The 25,446-nt window shown below is 40.2% G+C and overlaps 1 protein-coding gene and 1 long non-coding RNA gene across 3 annotated transcripts in view; one reads left to right on the top strand and one right to left on the bottom strand.

Annotated features, from left to right (window-relative positions):
• The first annotated feature begins 2,957 nt into the window (after window positions 1-2,957).
• The window catches only part of m1ap (meiosis 1 associated protein), a 34,767-nt gene continuing 12,278 nt past the window's right edge, over window positions 2,958-25,446 (top strand). For both annotated transcript variants that reach the window (XR_001478096.2, XM_015343809.2), the window contains exons 1-5: window positions 2,958-3,735; window positions 7,396-7,662; window positions 8,552-8,737; window positions 9,236-9,422; window positions 22,865-23,047. Coding sequence is in view for 1 of the 2 variants with exons in the window: in XM_015343809.2 (XP_015199295.1) it covers window positions 7,420-7,662; window positions 8,552-8,737; window positions 9,236-9,422; window positions 22,865-23,047 (799 nt within the window). In the remaining variant the exon portion in view is untranslated. The remainder of the gene's footprint in view (window positions 3,736-7,395; window positions 7,663-8,551; window positions 8,738-9,235; window positions 9,423-22,864; window positions 23,048-25,446) is intronic.
• Window positions 8,647-18,442, bottom strand: LOC107076974 (uncharacterized). The gene is made up of 3 exons (XR_001478097.2): window positions 18,062-18,442; window positions 9,308-9,394; window positions 8,647-8,729 (listed from the first exon to the last, which is right to left on the bottom strand). It is a non-coding gene; the product is annotated as an uncharacterized lncRNA (long non-coding RNA).

Below are 25,446 nucleotides of genomic sequence, written 5' to 3'. Positions count from 1 at the left end.
TTCGGTGCCCAGACGAGCTCTGGCAGAGCACCGCTCACCTCTGCTCTCTCCACCCGCCTTGTCTGGTCAAGCTGCTGCAGAGAGGAAGCTTGTTAAACAATTACTGCTTCTAGGTCCCAGTTACAATCCTTCCTATACAGACCAGACTGGAGCCACTTCCTGTGCAGTCAGTACAAATAAGGCCAACCGAAAGAGAGGCAAGGTTTTCGGACCGTGACGCGGGACATCGTGCTGCAAACGAGAACCGCGAGGACTGTGAAAGCTGCATTTCCACTCACGGCAATACAGCTGTTTTACAGTTCTAAAGCACAGACACTCGGAGCTGAAGAAGCTGGAGCAATGACTCTCACACTTTGAAAACCATAAAGAGCTCTTTCTCACTGGCACAGCCCAGACTTCCCTGCCCTGTTTACTTCCCTTAAAATCCTGATCTGGAATATAGGGATTGTGGTCTCCTATGATTTGGACAGGATAGTGTTGCAATGTATTGCGATATCCTTAGTCAGCCAGTCCGATTATCTCTGACTCATTATGGCCAGGCCACTATCACTGTTCCAACCAGCAGCACGAGCAAGCTGAATCCAGGGCTGGCCAGCCCTCGTCCTGGACGTCCCCAGTCCAGCAGGGCTTCCAGGTCCCCCGGCCTGGTCCGAGCTCACAGCCCTCACCCTGAGATATACAGGGACCCTAAAGGCTGCTAACAGCACAAAGTAGCAGGAGACGGCAGGAAACTACCAATTCTACCAGCTTCGTACCACTTGCACTTGTGTGGGAGTAATTAGTCACACCAGAGATTAATTAAGCATCCTCCAGCCTGCCGATCTACTCACGCTATCAGGCTGGTGGTAACGCCTGCAATGATGGCACTTGTTTAAGTTTGTCATCTTATCTTCCAGAAACAGATATGCGTGATTCATACACAGGCTGCTTGCTGTGAAATGCATGTCCAGTCCAATTTCACACATCTTTTGCGACATGCGTGAGGAATCAGCTCATCCCATGAGACACGAGAAAAGGAGTAAAGCATTTATTTTCATGAAGTCTATGTCAAGACACAACCGAACGCTTGACATCTGCCGCCCTGATGACAGATTGTGCGGGACATGGTTTACACCTGGAGCCCTGCAGGGGGCGCTGTGCTTTGAAGCTGCAGCATTTGAAGAGCTGGGAGAAGCTGCTCAACTGGTTCAACAAGTCACCAAAGAGCAGACCTGTTAAGCTGAGTGCTGTAAGCAGAGCGTGCAATTGTCAAAACTGGAGAGTTCTTGTGCCTGACACTCCGTATCTGAGAAGGCCTGTTTGCACATTTCAGAATTTAACCTAAACTATTTTACATATTTGTGCCTTATGGGAAACATGATATTTTGATCCCTGGGACCAATTATTTTTGAAATGTAAGCCTGCAGGCAGACCTGTGCTCCGGGACCAGGACTGGGCAGCCCTGGGTACTGCACTGCAGGGACAGGGAACTGTTCTGCACAATTCTCAATTCTCCGCCCACACGCACATCGATGCCGGGGTAGAGGAGCCAGAGAAATGCAAATGTTTGAACCTTTGCTAAGTACTTTGAAGATGATCTTACAGAAGCCCGTTAAATTACTGTCGTCGCTACTTCTGGATGAGCATCAAGAGAGTGACAAGAATAATTAACAAAGAAATGCAATTTTGGTGGAGAATTTAGCTACTGTACACCAACGTTTTGTCAGTGTTCGGAACAAACTACCTCCAGTGGTACAGCGAATCTTCTGAAAGGGATTCTGGGAATGATCAGCGGCTAGCAATCACACCGGCAAGACAGATCCAACAGCCTCTTTCTCTAACCTGTAACCTTTCTTGTGTGCTCATTTCTAGGCTCAATCATGTGTCAAGACCATGGAACAAATTTTAATTTTCAGGCACAGAAAATGTAAAGAAAGGAACTGTGTCTTATGCAGCTTCCCCATTCAAGGGAACGATAATCCAAATTTCCCTCTGTCTGACATTTAACAGTAACCTTTAGTGTTCAAAGGATCAAAGCCCTCTGACTTCTGCCTCCAAGGAGACGCATTAAGACGGAGCCTTTGTGATGTAATCAGGAGCCTTCGTGATGTAATCAGGAGTCACTCATCTGAGAGCTTTAGAAGCTAAAAGCCACATTTTAAAATCAATGACAAATTACATTGGAGGGCAACACAGTAAGACTGACACTGGTGCAAAGTAATTGCCTTAGGAAGTGGCAAATTAAATTACAAAAACCAGAAATCCACCCTCTTTTTCCTAATTGTATTTATTTTTAAAATGATTTTAATCCTTTCAGCAGTAATGTACTTTAATGTAGATCGCATTTTAGGCAGCTTTATCTCTGCCTTTGAGCTAATCACGTGCACACAGCCGGAGATAGATGTAGACACCAGTGCACTCTCTCAAACCTCCCTCCGCTGATGTTGAGCCTGAGAGCCAGGCAGGAAGCAGCAGGACGAGACCCTCTGATTTTTTAGCTACTAATGACCAAAGGGGCCAAGTAGCCTCCTCTCACTTCATATTCCTGGCCACCGTCCAGCAGGTCACTAACTCACTCCTAAACTCGCCGAGCTCTGGTCACTTCAGTCACGTAATTCACTGGGCCACAGTCGTGCTTAAGGCCTACAAGGTGTTGATATTTTCATTACATGTGATGTCTAAGCTAATTAACTGACAAAATGAAAAACGTGAAAATGAAACTCTTCCAATATTGTACTTGTAGCTGGATGATATTTAAGGATGAATCATAAGACCCCCTGACTCAGGAAGGACCGGGCCACCCTGCTGTAGAGACTTACTGCAGCATTACTGCAGGTGCAAAGCCCCATTACCCCGTGACCACTACAAGAGGAATTAATACGAGCGTCAAGCCTGTCGTAATCAAGTCGAATTAGTAGTATCCGACTAAGGCTGAGACTCCCACGTTAGATCTCCATTTTTTATTTACTTGATTATTAGGAAACGCGTGTATCTTGCAAAGAAGCAGAAATACACTAAAAAACGCCAGAAATCTCAGGGACGGTACAAAAGAAACGTTCTTTCCTCGAACCGGTTCCGCTGCGCTGGCGTGCGTGTCTCGGAAGACTCTTGTTTCATGTTCTTTCTCCGCGTGTTGCGTGATTTCAGGAGACGCGAGGAAGGGCGGGCTCTCCGCGGTTTTGCGTGTGAGAGATGACCTCCGCTTGGAGGACCAGAACTGGCTCGAAACAGAGGAAAGAAATGGTTTGCAGCAGATTGTTGCCTGAAGGAGTTAAGAACAGCGAAAGCAGGCTGTTTTGGAGTTATAGCGATAATTAAAAACGAGTCTCTCGGTGCACCCAGTCAGCCATTAGTGACGACGGCGGAAACCTTCCTGTAGGATCGATTAAAAAAAAACATTTATATTGCAACAACAACAAAAAAAAACAGCCCACACAACAGTGCATATAACACCATCGGGGTATATAATACAGATGAATTTTATAAAAGAAGAAAAGTGAGGTAAATAAAGATCGGGCTCATTTCCAGCACATGGTTCCCCTGCAGGGTTGACCCGCCGCGCGACCCTGAGCTCGAGCCCCCCGGGCCGGGGCGCTCGCGGTGCTGCTCGCGAGCCGGACCCGGGTGTCTCCAGTCTGAACCCAGACTAGCGCCACAGAAACGTTTTAAAACCGTGCCCATCGCTTATAAAAATCAAAATCGACGTTTTATAAAACCAAGCTGAGAACAGTACTCGGAAAGACACCGTCTAAGGCGGTAAGTTCGATGATTCTGATTTTAATAAAGATCAGACGAGATTAGGTGTTGCCTAACAGGGTGCGTTTTGCAGGCGAGTCTTTCAGTATTAAAAATAATTCAGGGAGACTTATACATTTGACAAATCTCCCTTTTGAATACCTTTTTGAACCATAATCCATCCTTTCGCTGTTCAGAGGTGTTTCTGATGTGCTGAAAATGGAGGAGAAGCGTACTTTCCTTCTTGTTTTTAATCATTGGTGCTCTCGGGGAAAAATACCGGTTTCTAAGCAAAACAATGACAGACTGCATGTGACACCACCAGGCGTAAATTATTACTTGTCATATTGCTAAGATCACAGTATATGAATATTGTTCTTGGGTAAACACCTACGGTTACCCCTGTACCTGCCCATGCAATGAGAATTCGTGAACTGATCCCTGAAGTGGATATCTCCAGTTCCACAGATCTGGTTTGGGTCCAGAGTGCTTTCTGATGGTGTTTCTTCTGTCTGCCCTGAAGCGCCTGATCTGGCAAGATCTTGGAAGGACTTACTGCTCCTTTGTTCTCTTGCTGGGAGGCTGGGTATTTTCTGTGCCGCTTGGAAGATTAATTAGTCCTTGAACACTTAATTGAAGAGTCTCGGAATTCCTCTTACATAATTGCATATATTCTTTTTGTTTAATTCACTATAAAGGGGATAATTAAAAACAAGATTAATCTGCAGCACCTTTCCTTTACATCTAAGAACATGATATCATTTTGGTATTATATTAAAGTTCTAAATCTTAATGTTTTAAATAGCATATAGGTTTGTTGATTGATTAGTAATGTTCCTTGGTTCCTGGCAAAACACTGACCTGACGTCGTCTGCTTGCCTAAAATTGCCATGTGTTTTAAATAGCCATTCAAAAATACCTGATTCACTTGCCAGGACACTGAAAGATACAGCCGTGCCTCACCTGAGTACTTTCTTGCTTGCCATCCGCATGATTGAATGTGGCCTGTCTGTGAGAGGGCCTGCCAAGAGAACATGAGAAAAGGACTGGCAGCCCTGTGGTGGTTAGGAGCTCATTGATCTCATCTCAGTAAGAATGTTAGCATTTACCTTTTTTAAATGTGTAAGATAGTGACTAGTTGGCTTTGAAAAATGCCTTTTGCCTAGCAACAACATGAAAGAAGAATTGCAAGCATATTATTTGATGTTTTGATGCTAATGCTAGAAACTGCAGAATGTCTAGCTAAATTTCACACCTTTTATTTATATACTTCATTTTGTCTATTTACAAGGTAACATTGCTTCTTAAGAATAAAGTGGTCAATTACAAAGAAATGTTTGTAGAGAGAAAAACAACTCCTAACATGGGACATTTAGAACGATCTTTCCTGTGTGAATTTGCTGTATAAAACTGATTGCATTTACCATCTCGGAGAGGCTACTCTCAGATCTGTATGAGAGGCTGCTCTCAGATCTGCATGATTGTATCCTTCCCATGCGCATGAATAAAGGACTCTGCTTGATCGCACCTGACCTGTTTTTGACTTGACAATGACACATTTCATACCGAAGCTTTATCACGCACTGTTTGATATCTGTGAAATATGTGATTTAATCCATTTCTTGTGTGTTGCACTTTGTTTGTGCTTTAGCTGTGTCATATAGTTAAGAGGAAGAGGCTGTAGGGATGACCTGCCCTTTGCTATCACCTGACCAGGCTAGCATCTGGCATTGATCAGGTGACCTCATACAAACAGGAAGCATAGCCTGGTTTATACCCGTGTCTACATATCCCATATCTGGCTTGCCTTTCAGCAAATGTTCCTGACAGGACAACACAGGCCATCTATCTTTACTCCCTCTTGTTGAGCATAGTCCTCTGGCCATGCTCCAAGGGAGAAAGGTAACAGGAATGAGAAGGGAGAAAACAAGTCTGGATGTGGTCAAGGGTTTTGATGTTTGAAATGGACTTTGGTTGTGCTCACTGTTGTTTAGTGGCCAGTAAAAGCAGCTTAGCAAGCCCATGTCATTCAGAGAGGAAAAAAAGCTGGGATCTGTTTGGTTTGATCAGTTTTCTCTTTTTGTGTCATTATAAGCTCACAATCTGGTACCTCTTTGCTGCTTTGGTGTGTCTGTTTCCCTAAAACACTGCCTTGTTTCAAGAGAGCAAGTTGACTTCATGGCATCTGCTCTTGTGTCACATGGTATTTATAAGGAATTTCAGTTGCATGTTTTGCATGGTCATTTTCCCAATATTGTACACTCCATTATTTAATGAAGTCTACCATTCATGAACTTTACATTGAAAAACCGGTACGGTATGCATCATTCAGCTATAGTGGTAGGATTTGTTTGTGATCTGAATTGTGCCAGTGCCTACCAATACATTTTAAGGGATTAAAGAAATATGAGTGTGTGGGAGGCAGAGCTACACCATCTCACATTGTGAGAAAGCAGTCCTTTTAAAAATCCTTTGAAGGAATGAATGAAATGTGTACAGCGTAGGAATTATGGAAAAGGCTTTGATGAATAATCACTTTCGTTATGCCGAAGCATTGAAAAATAGTGAAAGACCTTTTTAAGTAGAAAAGCAAATGCGGGAATGCTCAATTTTAGGATAAAGAAATGTCATAATTCAATTAAAATGGTTAAAGATGTTGTATTCTGCATTTTTGTATCTTTAATTGCATCAGTTATATAATGAATCTAACAGAATGAGAAGTCTTTGCTGAAAACAGTTGCTGTGCAGAAGGAAGCAGACAGTACGTCTTTGTTTCAGGGGATAAAGCTGCACAGAGTGCCTCCGGGAATGGGTTTTTCAGGCTCTTTGTGTAATTTGCTAGAAATAGCACTAAAAATAAATTGGACCAGAGACTTTTCTTTCTTTGATAATTGTGTACGCTACAGAAGAGAGATCCACAAGTGCGAGAGGTGTTCTCTTCTGCAAGTGTGCATCAGTGTATACAGACAGACACTCGGTCCTGACTGGCTAGGTCTTGGCTGGTCTATTAGAGGCACATGTGATGAACACAGGGAAGGTACTAAAAGAGGTGACCCTGCCTGGCCCATCATGTTCCTCCAGTATCTGATATCTCCAGGAGTCGTGTCCACCTGCTTCTTGAACTGTCATAGAAGAGATTGAGAATCCCCAGCAGCAATTCACACTTTGGTCTTGCTTCTTTGCCGAGTGTGAAGTAATCTGCTGGGCTCATTCAGTACCTTTCAGGCGTTTGAAGACTTTTATCAGCTGCTCTCATGATCTCCTCTATCTTCCTCCTCAACATTATCGGTTTGCAGATTTGTAGATGGGGTGTATCATTGTTCCAGCAACTCCAACGCTTCAACTCCCGATACACAGACAAAGGAGTTCTTCCCTGCTGCCTCAAAATAAATAAAGGCAGAAACTGTACAGCACATCATGCTCTATCTGTGAAAGTAAAATAAGTGCTGTACAAACAGGAAAACCAGAATGAACAGCAAGTACAGTGTAGTAAAATTGAGGACATTTAAAACAAAAACAACATGAAAAGTAAAGTGGGAAAAGACATCATTTTTTTGTTTGGTGTGTAAGCATTTTTTTAAATTAAAATTGCGCTTTTGCTCTGGCTTGAAAAGAGGGATATAGGTGCTGCGTTTCTCTCTTTAATTACAGTACGTTGCCACTTTTCCTTCCTCTGCACAGGTATCAACTCCCACAGCTGCCACGATGAATTCAGGGATCAGGGCAGATTACAACAACAAGACGTACGCCTCTGTGTTCAGCAGGCAGCCTCCGCGGATCCTCGTTGTGGACGTGTCTCCTCCATACTGGTCAGACACCTGCTCCAACCTCTGTGAAGCTCTGGAGAACTTCTTCGCGCTGACCTCCAGCCTGGCTGGACCCTGCCGACTGCCCTTGCTCAGCCTCTATGTTGTCCACAGCCAGCAGGAGTGTCTCCTGCCCTTCACCGTGAGTGTGGGGCCTGAGGCCCCTGTTTGAAATACAGTTATGTAGTTGGTGTCAGCCTTCAAGGGATTGCAGTGTGTTTAGTTAAAGGTTGAACTACCTCATACTAGCCTATAGGATTTAGGCTGTTTCTAGTCTAGTTTCAGTTTTATTGTTAAAAGACTTGGGTCCATTCAGATGTGCTTGTTGTAAAAATATCTCTCCAGCTCATCATACTCTTGATCTGTCAAAGAAACATCAAGGCACCTTGCTTTCGGAGGCAGGCTTCGATTTTGAGACTTAGATTTAGACTTGATGAACAATTGATGATCTGAGCTACCCTTGCATATTTAATAGTTGTCTGGGCCATGGAAGAGTTGTGACTGGGTTCTTGTCTGGTCATGTCTGTATGGTTTATGAAGAATCGCAAGTGTCTGGAGAATCTGCAGATCTTCTGCGAGAGACCCAGTGACTAAGTGACACATCCTTTCTCCTTTTTTGAACACTCTAGAGGTTTCATCTCATTGCAGAGTACTGCCTAACATAAATCATTGTTTTTATTTTTAAATTCTAAAAACAATCATTATGGGACTGAGGAAAAAAGGACATTAATTGTTTTGGACTTACGTTTTGTAAAACTCCTCCTGATACTGTATGTTGTGAGAGTCTTTAATTAGAGCAGTTTGTATGTCTTCATTAAAGGCAGTGTGCACCCTGTTTCCTGATACAGTATTATTGACTTCTAAAAATGTTTAGTCTGATCATCATGACGCTTAAAGTCCAAGAAGACTTTGTTATGATTAAACAAGTAGTATTTCAGAACACTTGAGTGTTTTGTGCCTTTTTGTGAGGAGTGAAGACAGGATGTCAGCTGTGTCTCGGGGTCCTGTTCACAGCTCTTGTCTTTCTCCAGCCGGTGAAAGGTAACTTCCCTCGGCTGCACTCCTGCGTCACAGAGCTGCGCTCAATGCCCAAGGAGGGCAGTGTGCAGCAGAAGTCGGACTCCTTCAAGCAGGCTGTGGAAGACGGCGTGCAGCAGTTCAAGCAGTACATGGGTCACCTGACTGTAGGAGGCTCTCTCAGCAGCTGCTCTGTGGAGGTCAGGCAGTTTTCAGTGAAAATCAGATAGTTCTATCACATAGAATGACAACTGAGTGTTCAACCTACTTTTTGCTGTTTTCTGTGGGATTTTAGCTTTTTCTTAAACTTGTTATGAAGAGAGAACATACAGATATATGAACAAAAATTAATTATTTTCTGTGTTACCTGCAGTAATTGAAACTATCTGAGGCAAATATTGGAGAATCAATGACATGCAATTCAACTTAATTACATCCCAATCTCTTGATGGGGTGATGACAGTAAATGTTTTTTAACCTGCCACCACATTTTACTATACATACTAAACATAAATCTTTCTTTGGAAAGGGATAATGGAATGGATTTAAGGGAAAAAACAGCACATTAAAATTTAAGGTTATGTTTTTTTATTTTTTTTTACAACATCCTTTATATTAAATCAAATATTTTAATAATCATGTCTCAGGGCAGAGGCTGTGCCATCACAGAATGTAGAATAGGTGTGTGTCTCTGACAGATCACTCTGCTGACCAGCCAGATGGGCAGGCGTGTGGTGAGTCTGCTGGAGTCGGGCCTCAGGGACACTGACCTGGTTAGACTAAGGAAGCTGCAGGTCATCCACATCTCCCAAGGGAGAGCTCTGCTGGGGGCGAACATGGACTGGACCCCTGAGATGCTGTCCGGAGAAGGGATAGATACAGAGAGTAAGTGGGCTTTAGAGCCATTGCAACCAATGTTAAATTTAAATACAGTACAGCATTGCAGCCTCAAGCAGTTGCCTGATTTGTTTTCAGTTCCTGTGTTTCTTGTGCACTTTTTCACATGCTTTAATTTACTGTACCTACCAATGTGGACTCGTGCACATTTCAAGGCACACTTTGCCTGTAGCATCCATTATTTTAAAAGCTTTTTATTCATTAAATTACGCTCAACGAGTTTTATCATTTTACATGATCCCCTCATGTGAAACTGATAAAAATGATATGTTGAAAATTGTCCAAAGCTATTAAAACAAGAAAAAAGCAAGCATTAATGAGTTTCCCTGGCTAACCTAAACAGAAAGTCTATGTGATAGAAAAGATCAAGTAATTAAAATATTTTTAAGCTGTTAAATAATATACTATAAATGTGTAAAAGAGTTTTGTTGTTCTTTTAATGCAAGGTAATAGCAGCTACAGATTATACACTATAACCCTAAAGGAAAGACTTTGGATCTGCTTGGCTTCTTTTGTTCATTAAAGATGCAGAGAGAGCAAGTTGAACAGTTTATTAAAGAGAGTTATGAAGCAGCAACAGATAATGCTAAGTGACTTACAAGGACATACTGTACATCAAAGAGAGTTCTGCTGACGTAACAGTGAGAACATTTTGTCTGCACTTCAAAAATGTTTGAGAAAGCAATTTCTGTGTGACAGTTAATGTAAAGTTTAAAAGAGATGGACTGCTAAAACATTCATCAAAGAAATGACACTGCAAAGCAACCTACATCTATGGGCTTATCACTACATGGAATTTTCAGTTTTTAATAGTAGATAATTAAATCTGTAAAAGCAGAAGATTGAGAATAAATGCAGAATGGGTTCTGTAGTACATAGAATATAGAAACAAACTATACTATTCAGAATGGCTTTCTTTTGTGTTACTCCACAATAAAACACTTGAGCTTATTTTTTGAAGTCTTTGCAGTATCAGGCTGTTTTGTCTGCATTTAATCAGACAGAAATCTTAATCTCATCTGAACTGAAATGAAATTAGTGGGGAAGAAAGGCACTTTTATGTGCCTGATTGGATTTTGACTTTCATGTAAAAATGTTAAAACTTTTGCCAAGTACTGTGAGTTTATAGCAGATTCTACTAAATTCAAGGAAGACAGTGTTTGAAGCAACTTCTGCTTAATTCCAGCAACTCAGAACACTTATCAATGAACAAACTGTTGGGCTGAACATCATTTGACATGCAAATCAGGGGCAATTGATCTATTTTTCTGTGAAAGGCAAACTGAAAGCACTTATTTTGATTTCTGTCTTTATCACTGACAAAGACTATACTGTAAATATAGAGTCAAAAATTTCAGTGCCATTTATTTTATCTGAGCTTTCTCAGATTTCCTGATTGATTCCTAATTCCTCTATCTTGCCTGTTTTCTCTGAATGTCTTAATTGCAAATGAAAGGAAGCTATTCAGCCCATCTAAGCCTTAATGGCTAATTGACCCAGTGATCTCATCCAGCCATAATTTGAAAGAAACTGGGATATCAGCTTTAACAAAATGGATGTATAGCTCATTCCTTACTCCTTATACCTTTTCGTAAACGTATAACTCCTGATTAAAATGCACTTCCGCTTGGATTCTACTTGTGTCCTCTGATTCATGTTTCACTTAACTCAGTGCCTGTGAGGATTTTGAATACTTGAATCAGGTCTTCTCTGTTCAAGACTAGAAAGAAGGTTTAGTTATTTTAGTGTGCCTGTGCAGGACATTGCCTTGAGACAGAAAATGTACCTAATGATTGATTAATAATTGCTTGTTTAGCCCTTTTCTGGACACTCCATTCAAAGCGCTTTACAGGTAATGGGGATCCCCTCCACCACCACCAGTGTGCAGCTCCACCTGGATGATGTGACGGCAGTCATAGTGCAGCCTGGCATTTTTAATGACCACTATACTTAGGCATTAGGACCCACACAGGCTGCAGGGTGAGCGCCCCACTAACACCTCTTCCAGCAGCAACCTTAGTTTTTCCCAGGAGGTCTCCCATCCAGGTACTGACCAGGCTCACACCCGCTTAGCTTCAGTGGGCTGCCAGTTGTGAGCTGCAGGGTGATATGGCTGCTGGTATAGATCCTCTACTCTGAAATAATCCATTGTATCAGTATCTTTTTTTTAAATGTGGTTAAACAAAAATGTATAATATTCAAAATTAGGTCTTACTGAATATATAATATTATACACATATAACATACCATTTAAATTTTACTCTTTTATTGTATTTCCTACAGTGGCCCAGAAGTGCAAAACATGCAAAGCACAAAAAGAACGAGTGCACAAAGAAAAAGACACAACACAAGCAAAAATGGGAGTGTAAAAAAGACAACAAAGCAATATAAGGTCAAAGCAATATGCTAAGTGCTCCAAACTCTCCAGAGTTTGTTTATACGTGTTTATACGAGAAGCTCATATATATGGATTTTGCAAGTTTTTTGCAACTCTAAAACCTTTAGTATTTGATTTAGAAATGTAAATATGAAGTCTGTAGTATTTTAATTTAAATGATGGGCTTTCTTACTACTTTTGAAAATTATTTACATGTAAATATTTGTTGATTTTAACCTTTAATATAGCCCAGATAAATTATACTTTACCTCACACTGGTCTGTAGCCTCCCCTCTTACCTTACAACAGGTTTCTTGTCTGTTGTTAGAACCTTTTTACATTTTAAACACGCTTTTATATTTTTTTTGTATGTCTTTGCGTAGGTTTTTTGTGCAAGCTTTTTCATTGTGCTCTCATTTTTGTTTGTGTTGTGTCATTTTTTATGTTTGTGAACTCATTTTTGTTTGTGTTGTGTCATTTTTTATGTTTGTGAACTCATTTTTGCTTTTGTGTTCCACACATCTCGGCCACTGTAATCTCCCTAGAAAAAACAACACCCATGAATTAAGCGCAAAGCTGAAAGCTGTTGATTGAGTGCTTAGTGGTAGCATGATTTGTCTTCACGAACTTGGCTGAAGGCAAACCCCTGCTCCTAGGATAAGGAAGTATCTGCAAAGGTGGAGATGGTGAGGAGGAGGGTTGTAAATGATTAGTGTGAAGGAAAAAGGGATTACGTATTGTATTTAAAGTTTTATATTTAGGAAATAATGTAGGAATAGGAATAATTACGGGTTTGCACAGATGAAGTAAGAGTGAACAGTTGCTGTCGTCACTCCTGAGTTTTTTTTGTCAACATCATGTATTTACCTGGACAGAACTTGAGCTAGTTTGCAAAGAGAATAATGGAAAATAGAACCATCCTGGCGTGCAAAGTGGACAGAGCCTTGTCCAAAAAGATTTGTTGCTCTAATTGTTGCCAATGATCCATTGATTCAGAAGGGTTAATGCTATAAACTAATGTTTATATTTTGGTGCATGCATATACAGTAATGCTTTCCACTTCTAAATTAAATGTTGTCTGTTTCATTAAATAATTTTGGGATTTTGGATTGTTTTGACTGCTTCTACGATGCATACTAATTCTCCTCTTGTGGTATCATCTGCAGATTTGACTAACTTTCTAATCATACCAAGATTTAGATCACTAAAATGATCTAAAATAAAAAATAAAGAGCTTTAGTTTTAGTACAGATCCCTTTGGTAGCCCACTAATGAGGTCATTCACCCCATTTCATGCTCCGTCTTCTGTCTGCTAACCACCTCTCAATCCACATAGCGTTGGTTCCCAGAAAGATCCCAGTCCGACTAGAATTTAAACCTACAGGAGGTGACCTAGAGGGCTGCAGCAGTTTCCAGTCTTCTGATGTGTGTGAATGTGTGTTCACAAAGGGCCTCTCCCGGTTAGCTGTTACCTGTACTGAACCAGTCCTGAGGAAGGTGAGAATTTTCAGCCTCGTCACTGCCCCACCTGATTCCCATAGCGTGGCCATATTGAGATGGTACAGTATGTGGTGCTTAGAAAGTAATGAAGTCTACGTTACATCTGGAAGCATGACAAAGTATCTCTGTAGGCAAAAATGTCTGATTGAAGTCGTTTTTCATTTTTTTTAATTATATGTTGATTGAAATGTTTGTTTGGGTCTGGAAATAATGCATATGTAAAAAAAAATAAAAAAGAAGATTTTGGTTTTAAATCTGCTTTTAAAATCTGTATTTGTTATATACTTTGTTAGCCAATCACTAGGTCTTGACTAAACTTTCTGTGCTTCTTTTTGAAAGTGTCTGTGGAATTAATAGTTGAAACTCAATTATCAAATGTGGACTGAACCAACTGTAGGATCAGTTCTCATGATATCAGGTCGAGTTACATTGTGGTAAATCCATTCATTGTAAGTCTCAGCTCTCTCAGTCATCAAACCATGTGTAGTTTCACCTTGAGTATCCGTTGTCCTTTTTGTAGGTTCATAATGGTTTTGCTTCTCCTGGAGGTTGAATCTTGTTGAAAGTTGTTTACTGTGGCAATCCTGACTTCAAACTCTCTCTGTTGTTTTGTTGTTCTGTCAATAAGGGTGGTGAATTATCCTTGTTAGGATCAGGTCTTCAGTCTGACAGTGCTGTCTGATTCATCAAGTTTTGTTTATGTTTATCCTTTACAATACAGTAAGGTAAGCATGAGGTGTAAATTAATAACATGCAAGCTCTAAACATAGCATTACTGACATGTTTCTGAACATATGATAATAAGAGCTGGGTTTTGGCCTCAGGGGATATGTGCATACCGCATATAGCCTGATGAAGAAAGAATATAATTGTTTCTGTGGACACTTTGTTTCCTATTGAATGCAAAATCTAGGCTTCATTTCCATTCTTGTGTTTTTGACTAACAAATCACTAGAGAGATGTCACCTGACTTTAAACTATAATTTCTGTCACGCCTCTGACAGAGGAAAAGATGTCTGTACAGCCTGTTTGGAAATCATATTGGTTCAGTATCTGTTTTATTCTCAATTACACATTTCTTAGTTTTTTCCACCGTAATGCTATGAACACACACATCATGTACAATATTAGGTTTCATTTGTCTTCTGCCAAATCACGCTTCTTTAAATGGTTGGAAAGAGAAAGAATAGAATAATAGATTTTGAGATGACGTCCACTGGAACAAGAATGCTCTTTTCATCAGTAAGCGTTCCTGAGTCAGTATGATCAAGAGCGTATTGTATTAAGATACTTATAGATATATTAAAAATTTGTGTCAGTATTTTCACCATGTTCTGTAGCTAAAAACTGTACTACAGTGTTCTTGTAATGAGTCTTATACTTGGTGTGATCCAAACCAAAGCTGGTTAGCATCTGATTTGTGTTTTGTGCTAAAATTGCATGGCTTTTTTTTTCTCATATTGCTGTGAAGTGAAATGCATGCAATGCTCTCAAACTCCAGAGAAACTCACAAGGCCTTGAGAAATGAGCTACAACAGCCACACACATTAAACAGAGGCATAGCCTACTGTAAGATGCTATTCTCGGTGGTTTTTAAAACATTCTTAAGTTGTCTGTATTGATGTCTTCCATGATGGTTACCATGGGAATCACAGTGCCATTGAACAACTAAACTTCATTAAAAATGAATATGCCATAATGGAAATCATGTGTTTCAGTTATTCTCAGCTTGACTATTATTGAGCAGCTTTTGAAAAGTAAAAACAATTTTGTTTTGCCTTGGACGTTTCCCACATGTTTTTAAAAATAAGGTACAACATGGGGAGCTCTTTCAATTCAGCATGTACTGTAAGTGATGTTAGTCTTACATTATTCAGACAGGTGCAGAAAACAAGTTAAAGTTAGTTCATTCACACAATAGGGTGTCGTGGAATTAGAAGCATAGAAGCCTGTAAACCCTTAAGATCTGACAGCACCACAGACAAGACGTGGCACTGTTGTTCTTATATCACCTTCATACCTGAGTTTTATGTAGTTGTTTGGGGCGAGTGCCACAATCCTTCTCGGGCTTTTGAAGAAATACACTTAAAATCCATCTATCCAGCCTCTGTGTTGGCGGCAGTTGATGTTTTTGTTTCAACATGTCCTCTTAACTCTCTTGCCATTGATCGTTCTGCTCCTTGCTTTGCATTTTTCATACCATTTATTTTCAAAAGGATTGCTGAGCGCCGTGGAACAAAAGTGGATCTGAACCGGGGAGCTTCCTGGGCTGGGCTGAGAGGGGCAGGACGGGCCCACAGGGCTGCGCTCGGATTCTCTGGAGGAGAGAAGCATGAGGTAGAAGAGACCTGCTGTGTCAAAGCTTTGTCCCTTTCAAACAAGAGCATTCTGTGGATCGTTTCTATTCGGGTTTAAACTTGGATCATGTATCATGCCTTTCCCTGGTCAGGGTTGCAGCAGCCCTCAGTCTATCCAGTGTGAGTCGCGCACTCTCGCGCACTCTCGCGCACTCTCGCGCACCATAGAGATCGAAGCTAACCTAGCCAGCTATATCAGGGACAGTGGAGCTTGTATACTTAAGTGCTGATAGGGCTCACACTTGCAGCTTTCTCACCAACTACAGTCGCATGTTCTTGTCACAGTCCCCTGTCTACCTCTTGAAATACAATTTGAGTGAGTTATTAATGACTGCTTTAGTGAAAACAGATATTAAAAGATGGTTGCAGCTTCATCTAGGATGTGAAGTCTATACCATATTGAGTAAAGGCAGAATGTAGTCCATCCATTTATAAGGTTATACATAAGACTACAGCAGCGGTATAGCTCTTCAGAATTTCGTTTTAGATGAAGTGCTGCTTTGTAAAATATGTCTGTAGCACAACAGTAACCTTTTCCAATACCGTAATTGGGACAATTATGGTTTGCCTTCAGAAAATCATGAGGGCTGCCAAATATGCGCCCATCTCCCCGAGTGCTGTTGTTCACCTGACATTTTCATTCTCACTGCCTTTCAGAAGGGGTGCTTGAGAACGAGCCATCTAATACAGGGAATACTCCAGAAAGATGTTTAACTTCAAGCTAAACACAAAAAGCACAATTAACCGTGTGAGACCATGTGTGGACACTTCATTAATTCATGCAATTAAACAATTTATACCAGTGTCTGAAAAGAGATGAGCTGACAGGGCAATGTCTACAGCATATTCAGCGTACTGCATCCCTGCACAGAATTTTAACTAAGGCCCGTCAGAGAGCAGAACACTTGAGATCAAATTTAACAGCCTGTTTCTGCATGTATCTCTTTGTGAAAATCTATAAACAATAAAACAGTCTCACATTTTAATGGAGACAGCCCTTTCATATTTGCTGACAGATGCAACAAAGACAAAACTATAATGGTTTACTGTATCAAATTGATTCGTTGTGCATTCTGGAAATATTTGAGAGTGTAGTTAATACAGCCCTGCTCAATGTCCAGTTTCAGTCTTTTGAGGTTCTTCATCCTTAGTAAAAAACAGTTTAAAAGGATAGAACAGCCACAAGAGAATAGCCAAGCTTGACTACACAGCACAAAGGAGCCTTACATTAGGGCAAAAACAGTCATTAGTTGCTAAATATCTTAAATGCTTACTAATGAGGCTGGCAAAAGGATATTGGAATCACCTCTGTGATTTACAGTTTTCCTTGTTTTATATATGTATGAAGGTGCTGTATGAGATCACGGTGGTGCTTCACACTGTACTATAGTATACAATATGCTAGACCAGAACATTTCCAATTTAACTCAGTTGTTTACACTTTAACATTTTTGTTTTTGCATTCCCAAAGCCATGATGAATTCTTAACAGTGAAGGAAGGGGAGAAACTGACAGACAGAAATCAATTGCAATTCAGTCAACTGAAAATCTGTTTCTGTGCCTAAAGGCACCGACGTTGGTCAGAAACACTCCTGAGACTTTCTTTTTTTACCATGCTATTTCTTATACAGCTATACTTTTACTTTATAGTCCTTGGTACTATTAAGCTACTAAAAACTACTAGTTGCAAGAGCAATAGCATCAGGCAGTGAAGACCCTGAGACCTGAATGAAAAAGTATTTTGCTTTAACCACAATAATAAAACTATCACATGTCAATATCACCACAATGACAAATACATCAGATAAATTCTAAAATTACGACACTTCTTTTTATTAGAGAAAATAACTATGTGTTCAAAAAAGTGTCTGTTTTTTTGTTTTTTATCTGCGTGGAGCTTGCATGTTCTCTCTGTGCCCCTGTGTTTTTTCTCACTTACTCTCACCTTCCAAGGCCATGCTGGCCTGTTTGGTACTGCAACAGAAACCTGCTTTGAGCCTCGTGCATTATGCTTTCCTTCTGGAAACCACTCAATTTTCTCTGTCTGGCAGCTGCTGGTAACTTACAGAAACACAGTGGTCGGTTTTCTAAGCGTGTGAAAAGCTTGATTTGCACCGATTCCACAAGGGGACTAAGCATACTGAAAGACTGATTAGTCAAAGACTAATTTAATTTGCCTTAGTGAATTGATTGAGGCATTGGTAGTCCATAATCACAAAAGTGTGAATGAGCCTAATTAACCTGGATTTCCCAAGCCTTTCAAAAATACATGTTCTGGCAACAAGCACTGCAGTAAATGATTTCTACTCCTTCCGCTGAGCAGTTTTTAAATTTAGAGCATTAATTTTTGTCGTACTGTGCTGAAAAAAATATATTTTTACGAAATATCTGACCTTGTGCGAGGACAGCCAGTGCTGCGCCCGGGGCTCTTGATCACGATGCATTGCTGCTCTTCTAGTCTCCTGAAGCTCCTGGCTGCACAGCTGAGCAGTGAAGGGAGGGAGTGAACCAGAGGAGCACCAAACAGCCGGGAACATTTCCTCTTTGCTATTTCTTATTTTACTGTATTGTCATGGATGAGCACTTCTGGAAACAATTCTCACAACCTAGAATATACACACTGGACAAATGTTAAGAACCATTATTCATTATGTATCATTTTCAGAAATACAGTATGTATCAATTAACTGATATGGTGCCTGCCTCAGCTTTACATGAGAACCTGTAAAGAGATTTGTTGTGTTCAGTGACCTATGCATGAGATGCATGAGAAAGACAAGATCTGTTCAAGAAAGCGTATAGAATTATCTATTAAATTGATTAATTGTATGTTAAACTGTTTAGGAAATAATTTTATGCATAGTCTGGATTAAAGCAGTTTGTCAGGCAGTATACAATTACAAATGTATTTAGACCTATGGCAACAGCACTCTCATTTTGTTTAAATTAATATTTGTTATATGCACAACGTACTCCACAATTTCAATGCAAGGAAACAAAGCTAAATACTGCATATAATTATGGATGGAATGCATAAGTATTCAAACCCTTTGCTTTGACAAATCTGAATTATTTAAGGTGCACAAAGTTACACAAAGTTACACGTGGCCTCTGTGTGCAATAATAGTGGTTCTTATGAGTTCAGAATAAAAACACGAGCCTCTGTGAGGTTTTTTTTTGGTCAGGTAGTGAATTTCAAACAAGATGCTTTGGTAAGGACTTGAGGACGGTTACAAACAAGAAGTGATCTTGGCTCATCTAGACCATGTGATACTTAGGTGTTAATTGATCCAAGAATCCCATCCAGCCATTTCTTAAAAGAACATTCAGGGTAATGGCTTCAGCAACTTGTAGCTGTTCTACACTCCTACACCCCTTTGGGCAAAGAAGGGCTTCCTAGTCTCCTTTTTAAATGTACTTCCAATATAGTTTCTGAGCAAGTAAGGGATTCATTGTCATTGAAAAACATAGATCAGTGGAATGGTACAGAAAATCCCAGTCTGAAAATTCCAGTGAGCACCATTTACTCAATCAAGAAAGGTCTGTAGTACCGCTCAGACACTGCCTAGATCAGGCTGTCCCTCCAAACTGAGCAGCTGGACAGGGAGCCACCCTGAGGCCAACATCAGCATCGCAAGAGCTGCAGAAAGCAGTGGCTGAGATGGGAGAGTCTTGTGTCCATGACGAAGCAACATCCGGAACATTTCACAAAACTAGCCTTTATGGCAGGGTGGCAAACCCATTTCAAATACCACCGGACTCTTCAACAAAGCATTTAAGTCACACTGTAAACCTGTGTCAGAACATTGTGAGGTGCAACAAGACATACGCAATTGGAAGGTTTCGGTATAAATGCAAAGTGTTTCCTCTGGCTCAGTCCCAACACAGTGCATCACCCAATCAACACCATGCCTACTGTCAAGCATGGTGGTGGGTACATTGTAATATTACAAAAAGAAACTTAACTAGCACTACATATAAGAAAATACATTCCCTTAAGTTTTGTAATAGAACTTTGAGTGCTTAATACCTATTTTGCTTCTGCAAGAGGAATGCAGTGATAAAGCTGGATGGTAAACCATAGTTTGCTTGTTCCCTCTCCCCACTGTTCTCTTCCTCACATACATCTCTGTTTCTGACTTCTTTACAGTACTTCCTTCTATGCAGTCTTTCCAAGAACATCCGATGGGTGCACTGGCTACTAGTCCAGGCATGACCTTTCTGGATAGTTGTGATCTGACGTGGCCTGACCCCTTTGAGCCTACTGTAATCTTGCTTGATCCCTGGTGTTGGGTTTTGGAGTGGTGGAAATCCCATTCCAAAGTAAGGGGCACTAATTACTACAGGCAATTTATAGACCCCCCCCCCCATCTTGAACATGTTCTCCTGTGACTGCTTTAAGGTCACCTGCAAACCCCGCAGTACAAGCACTCTGCAGTCCCTGGGTCAGCTAAGCCCACAGGGACGTTTGAGACTGGCTAAGCTGCCTCCTCTCAAGTTCCACTGCCTTTGCCAGTAGAGAAGTGCTGTATTTTTCGCACTGATAACCTTGTAAACAATGGATGCTGGGAGAGGAGGCTGCAGTTTTTCTTCACACCCTTTTCCTTAATGAGCTCTCTGGGGAAAAATCTATTTCAAAACCTGAATACGAGTTAAGGTAGTATCAGTAGACAGAAATAGAGGGAAACTGCTAAACTGCATTCATTTTAAATTCAGTGAAGAGAGGAGTCAGACACCAGCAATGCTCTTAACCAAATATGGTAGTATTATTATTATAATGGCATACTTGATTGAGTGTTAAATTAAGGGTTATTCATTGCATTGGAAGGTAAGCATGTTTCCTTTTAATGGGCATAGTGAAGACAATGCTTATTTTGATTTTTTGTCTAAATATCTCAATGTGTACCATTGTATTAATACTGTTTTTCCAAGAGTTTAGTGTTAAATGTGGGTAAAATGTGTTTTAGTAAATCACAATTGGCTAAATCTTTCTGAAAAATAATTAGAATTAGTACCTACACCACAAAAAATCCAACCTTAAGTTAGTTGTATTCACTGACTTCTGGTCTTTATTCTTTTATGTATCTGACCTGGTTAGTCTGGACAAAATGGGCTTAAAATTCTGGCACCGTGTAGGGCCCATTTAAAAAAAAACTGAAAAATGTGAGACAGGTGTGTTTTTAATTTGTATTGAGTGTATTTTGAAATTACAAATGGGTTCTGTCAGAACATTGTAAAACAACAAGGGAATATAAAACAGAATGGGAAATGGACATGTAAGTAACTGCATGTGTTTTGGAGGAAATAATGATTAAAGCTTTAATTCGTACTTGCAGTGTTAATGCAGCTGCATATAGAACTTTATGGAGTGAGAATTCAGGATATCAGGATGCCTTTGCCTGAGCTGTGAAGAAACTTGTTACTGTGTTTAGAGATGCTTTAGCAATACTGTAGTCCTATATTGCCCTCTAGAGGAAAAGCGGTAGCAACTGAAAGAAAGTGGCAGTCCCTTTTCATAAATTTGCTCATAAGAACAGGTGTACTGTATGAGTGTATAAAGAAAAATACTAACAATTGTTTCTGTACAGTTACTTAGATGTCTGTTTCTTACAACAAGAAGAGGTTTTGAAAATAGATGTTGTAAATTGGGGTTTCTTACAGAGAATTTCAGGTTATTTAAATAAATATGTGTTGATTTATATCCGTATGCAAATTGTTTCTGCTCTTTAACCTATACTGGGGATGATACATTTTTGAAGAATTTTAAATTGGCTATTTTGTGGCTCATTTTTCATTTCACTGTACAATGTCATGTTTTTTAGTTATTCTGGGTCTATACATATACCTATAGTACATGACCTGTCACATCTGGGGTGTGCAGTTATGGAGTCTGCATTAAAATAACAAAAGTCTTGGAAAAGGGGAAGACATTATGCATTATTTGACTTTTCTAAAGTTCCTCCTCTTTTTCCTATGTGCTTCTCCCTTTTTTTTGTTCCTAGCAATGGCCTTGTTTTCTTCTCAATTTCTCATTTGCTTTATTCCTCCATTCCACCGAGTTTAACCTAATTCTTGACATAACTGCTGTAATTTTCCTCTGTCTTTACCTCATCTCTTCTCTCACTCTCTTTCTCTTGGAACTGCCTGTGCTCTACTCCCTGGCTGTCTCTCTCCCTTCTTTAGATTCTGCACCTGTTCTCCGCACCTGTTTCCTCACACCTCCCTTGTCTGCTGTCCGCTCTGCTCTCTTCCTGTGTTCACCTCCATCCAGGACCGGCGCCAGGGGATAAATTTGCAGGGGGGTGTCTGAAATCCCGAGGGGGGCGGTGATATTTCGGTTGAAACGGAGCCATTGCAACTACCCAAGTGAAATCTCGCAACCATGCCACTGATTAGTGCTTCATGATAGAAGATACTTTCAAGTTCAAGTTTATTGTCATTACACTCATATACATGGTATATGGTATAACGAAATGCTATTTAGCTAGCTCTCGGACATAAGTAGTACAAAGAGAGAAAAAACAACTACAATACAATTGTGTAGCAAAAGAAAGACAGAGACAACAGGCAGTGTGCAAAAAACAACAACAGACAATGTGCAAAAAACAACAACAATACTGATGAGCAATCTGGTATTAAGCAATGAAGTACAGTTTCACGTTCATCAGCACTCTCGCAATTATTATTGCCTGGAGCCACAAAATATGACATGCGTTCATTTGTGCAGCTACATCGACGGTAATGAGGTTCTGAATCCTTAAGAAAAAATAGTTGTAAAACCAACAGAAAGCACCAACTTCTATAACTACAGTCCTAGTTATACTGTATAACGATTGTAAGTATAAGGATAAACTACTGCAAGAAATTGGTCCACCTGAGCAAACAAGATTGTAATGATGTTGACACTCAGTAATGTAGACACAATGTAATATGTGCCATTCCTGGATGGATAGCCGTCCTCCACATCAAATAGTCCAATGTAGTAACTGAATTCGGGGTGAGTGTAGTTATCTGACCATTGACAAAGTACAACTATTTTTAATTTTTTTAGGCCGCACGTTAAGTAAGCGAAAGTGTTCAGAAATCCTTAGTCTAAAACTGAGGGGGCGGGGCAGTTCAGATGAGGGGGCAATGCCCCCTTTTGCCCCCCCGTCTGCCTCCATCCCCTGTCCCCTCCCTGTCCCTGTGTCCCACAGGTGGTCTTCACCTGGGCGTGGAGATTGACCTGCAGACAGTGGAGAACGATGCCGTGAGCCTGGAGAGCTTCTTCAAGGCCTGGCTGCACGACACTGGAGCGGACAAGGAGCACCTGCACCTGCTGCTCCCAGCCCCGCCAGCAGGGGGCAGAGCTGACGGACCCCCACACAAGGCCGCCCCAGGTATGGTGCACGGGGAGCTCTGCCTCAGCTTCACAAGCAGCATGTCAGGAGCTGCATTGCCAGAATGGAAGAAAAACAATTAAAGTGGAACTGAAGTCCCAATTTGTCAGAGCAGTTATCTCGGTAAGAAAATACATTAATTGACAGTATTGCAAAATTTTACAAATTCTGAATTAAGAACAAAATCATGAACTTTGTGAAAGTACTGTAAGTTGCCATGTTATGCCAGCAGCCATATCACCCCGCAGCTCACAGCTTTGTACTTCCTGGAATTAGATTATTTTTTTCTTTGTGTCCACATTAATACACTGTATGACCGGTGATACCTCTGCCCATGTGTTTCCTTGTGACTATCTGTTACTGCCAGCACATTAACAGCATGTAGCTGCCCACTGGTTTTTAAAGGATAAGGAAATGTAGGCAAAGGATAGCCTAGCATAGCATCAAGACTTAGCATAACGTTTTCTGTTCTAAATTCCTTGGGTTTCTTTGTCAGTACAGACTGTATTTCAACCTAGGTTGCTGTTGGAGAAGGCTCTAGGAGTCTGGAAAAAGTTCCTCAGTCATGTTGGTGATGTCCTGGCATCTTTTAACAAGTGACTTCATAGATTCTGACATTACTTACCTGCTAGTATTGAAATGAGCTAGAGATGCCCAAAAGTCTCCACTTTTCTTATGTTCTTGCTCTGCAAATATCTGAACCCTTTGATAGTCTTTAATGTAAGTAAATGTTTAAAGAATGGTGCAGGGCAGGATGATGTTTAATTAGATCAACTATTTAACAAGCTGCAGTAAATACTGAGTGAGAAACTGTTCTGACAGAGGAATAACAAGGCTTGGGATTATAACATCTTCTCTTTCCCCACATACATTGGCTGAACTTTAAAGAATCTTTTGAATGAACATTTGTAGGAAAACAGAATAATGGAATGTCACTACTTAGTGACTAGTAATAAATGTGACTAGTAATAAATATTATTGAGCTAAGACTTTCATATTTCCTTTTAACCTTAATTAAACCTATCAGTCTGAGGCAGATATTTTCATCATTAAACGAGAAAATAGTGTCAGTTGAAAATATCTGAAAAATACAGCATATTATGTATTAAGTAAATCACAGGTTTCAATAAATATGAACATTTTCACACTGCTCTGTCCTACAGAATTGTACACCATCCCTGTCACCATCTCATCTCAAATTTCTCTGCTGATTTTGAGCAGCAAAACATAATGGCACCCACAGCGAAACACAGACAAAGCATTCCTTTTAACCTATGACTCAGGCTTTGTATTAATGAAAGAAGACTAACAACCAGAATAAAATTTCAGGTATTATAATATTAATCTCACAACTGTTAAGGAAGCAGACATTGCTGTTGACTGTGGTTTTTGTACCAAACTAAATTAAGCAAAAATGTTTTGTTCTGACACCTTGTGCTAAAATGGCTCTTTCTATTTGTATAATCAACTAAACATTTAGTGCAGCCAATATTTTGATACGTTACTGGACTCTGAAACTTGTGTTGTTTGATGAGAAATATGAGATACTCGTCCTTTTTAATTGCATTCCTGTGACCAGACTGTAAATATTATTTCTTAGTATTTTTCACCACTATGGTATTATTAGACTCAAAATACATAGAATAATATGGTATTTTTAGACTAAAAAAGTCTTAATAGACTACTAAGAAAATGAAGGCAGAATATCCATTTGGACATCATTTTAACACCTCTGCCTTGACGGCAGGAAAAGGGACTGTTTTTTCAACTACACAGCACAAGGAGGTAGGCTCTTCTCAAATCTGTAACCAGCAGATCAGATCTAGCAACACTTACTCAAGCTGTGGTACACAAAAGGAACTATAATTAAAGTGTTGACACGAACTATAGAGTTTATGTGGATATGTTATAATTTCAGTTATGTTAGCCCACACTAAAGCCCAGTTCTTCAGAGCCTTTGATAGTTTGATTGAAATCTTTGTCAAAGGAATTTGTCACAATGAGTCTGTTTGCAACTGATTCATTTAACTACAAAGGACTGTGATTGCAGTAATAGCCTGCTACTATGATTGGGGCAGACAGGAATAGTAGAACAGAAATTTCATTTAGTCTACCACTGGTTTTAATGCTGCTAGTGCTGGTTCTGCTGCTCTACATTACATTTACTATAACTAGTATTGAATAATAATTGATTGCTTACACTTATATAGTGCTTTTCTGGACACTCCACTCAAAGCGCTTTACAGGTAATGGGGATCCCCTCCACCACCACCAGTGTGCAGCCCCACCTGGGTGATGTGACAGCAGCCATAGTGCACCCTGGGATTTTTGAACTTGAACTTTATTGCCATATGTAACCGGTACTGGTACAATGGAATTCTTACTTACAGAAAGTCTCT

Source organism: Lepisosteus oculatus, chromosome 1 (genome assembly GCF_040954835.1).
Source record: "Lepisosteus oculatus isolate fLepOcu1 chromosome 1, fLepOcu1.hap2, whole genome shotgun sequence".
Classification (NCBI taxonomy): domain Eukaryota; kingdom Metazoa; phylum Chordata; class Actinopteri; order Semionotiformes; family Lepisosteidae; genus Lepisosteus; species Lepisosteus oculatus.
This window is presented reverse-complemented; position numbering and strand designations above follow the sequence as displayed.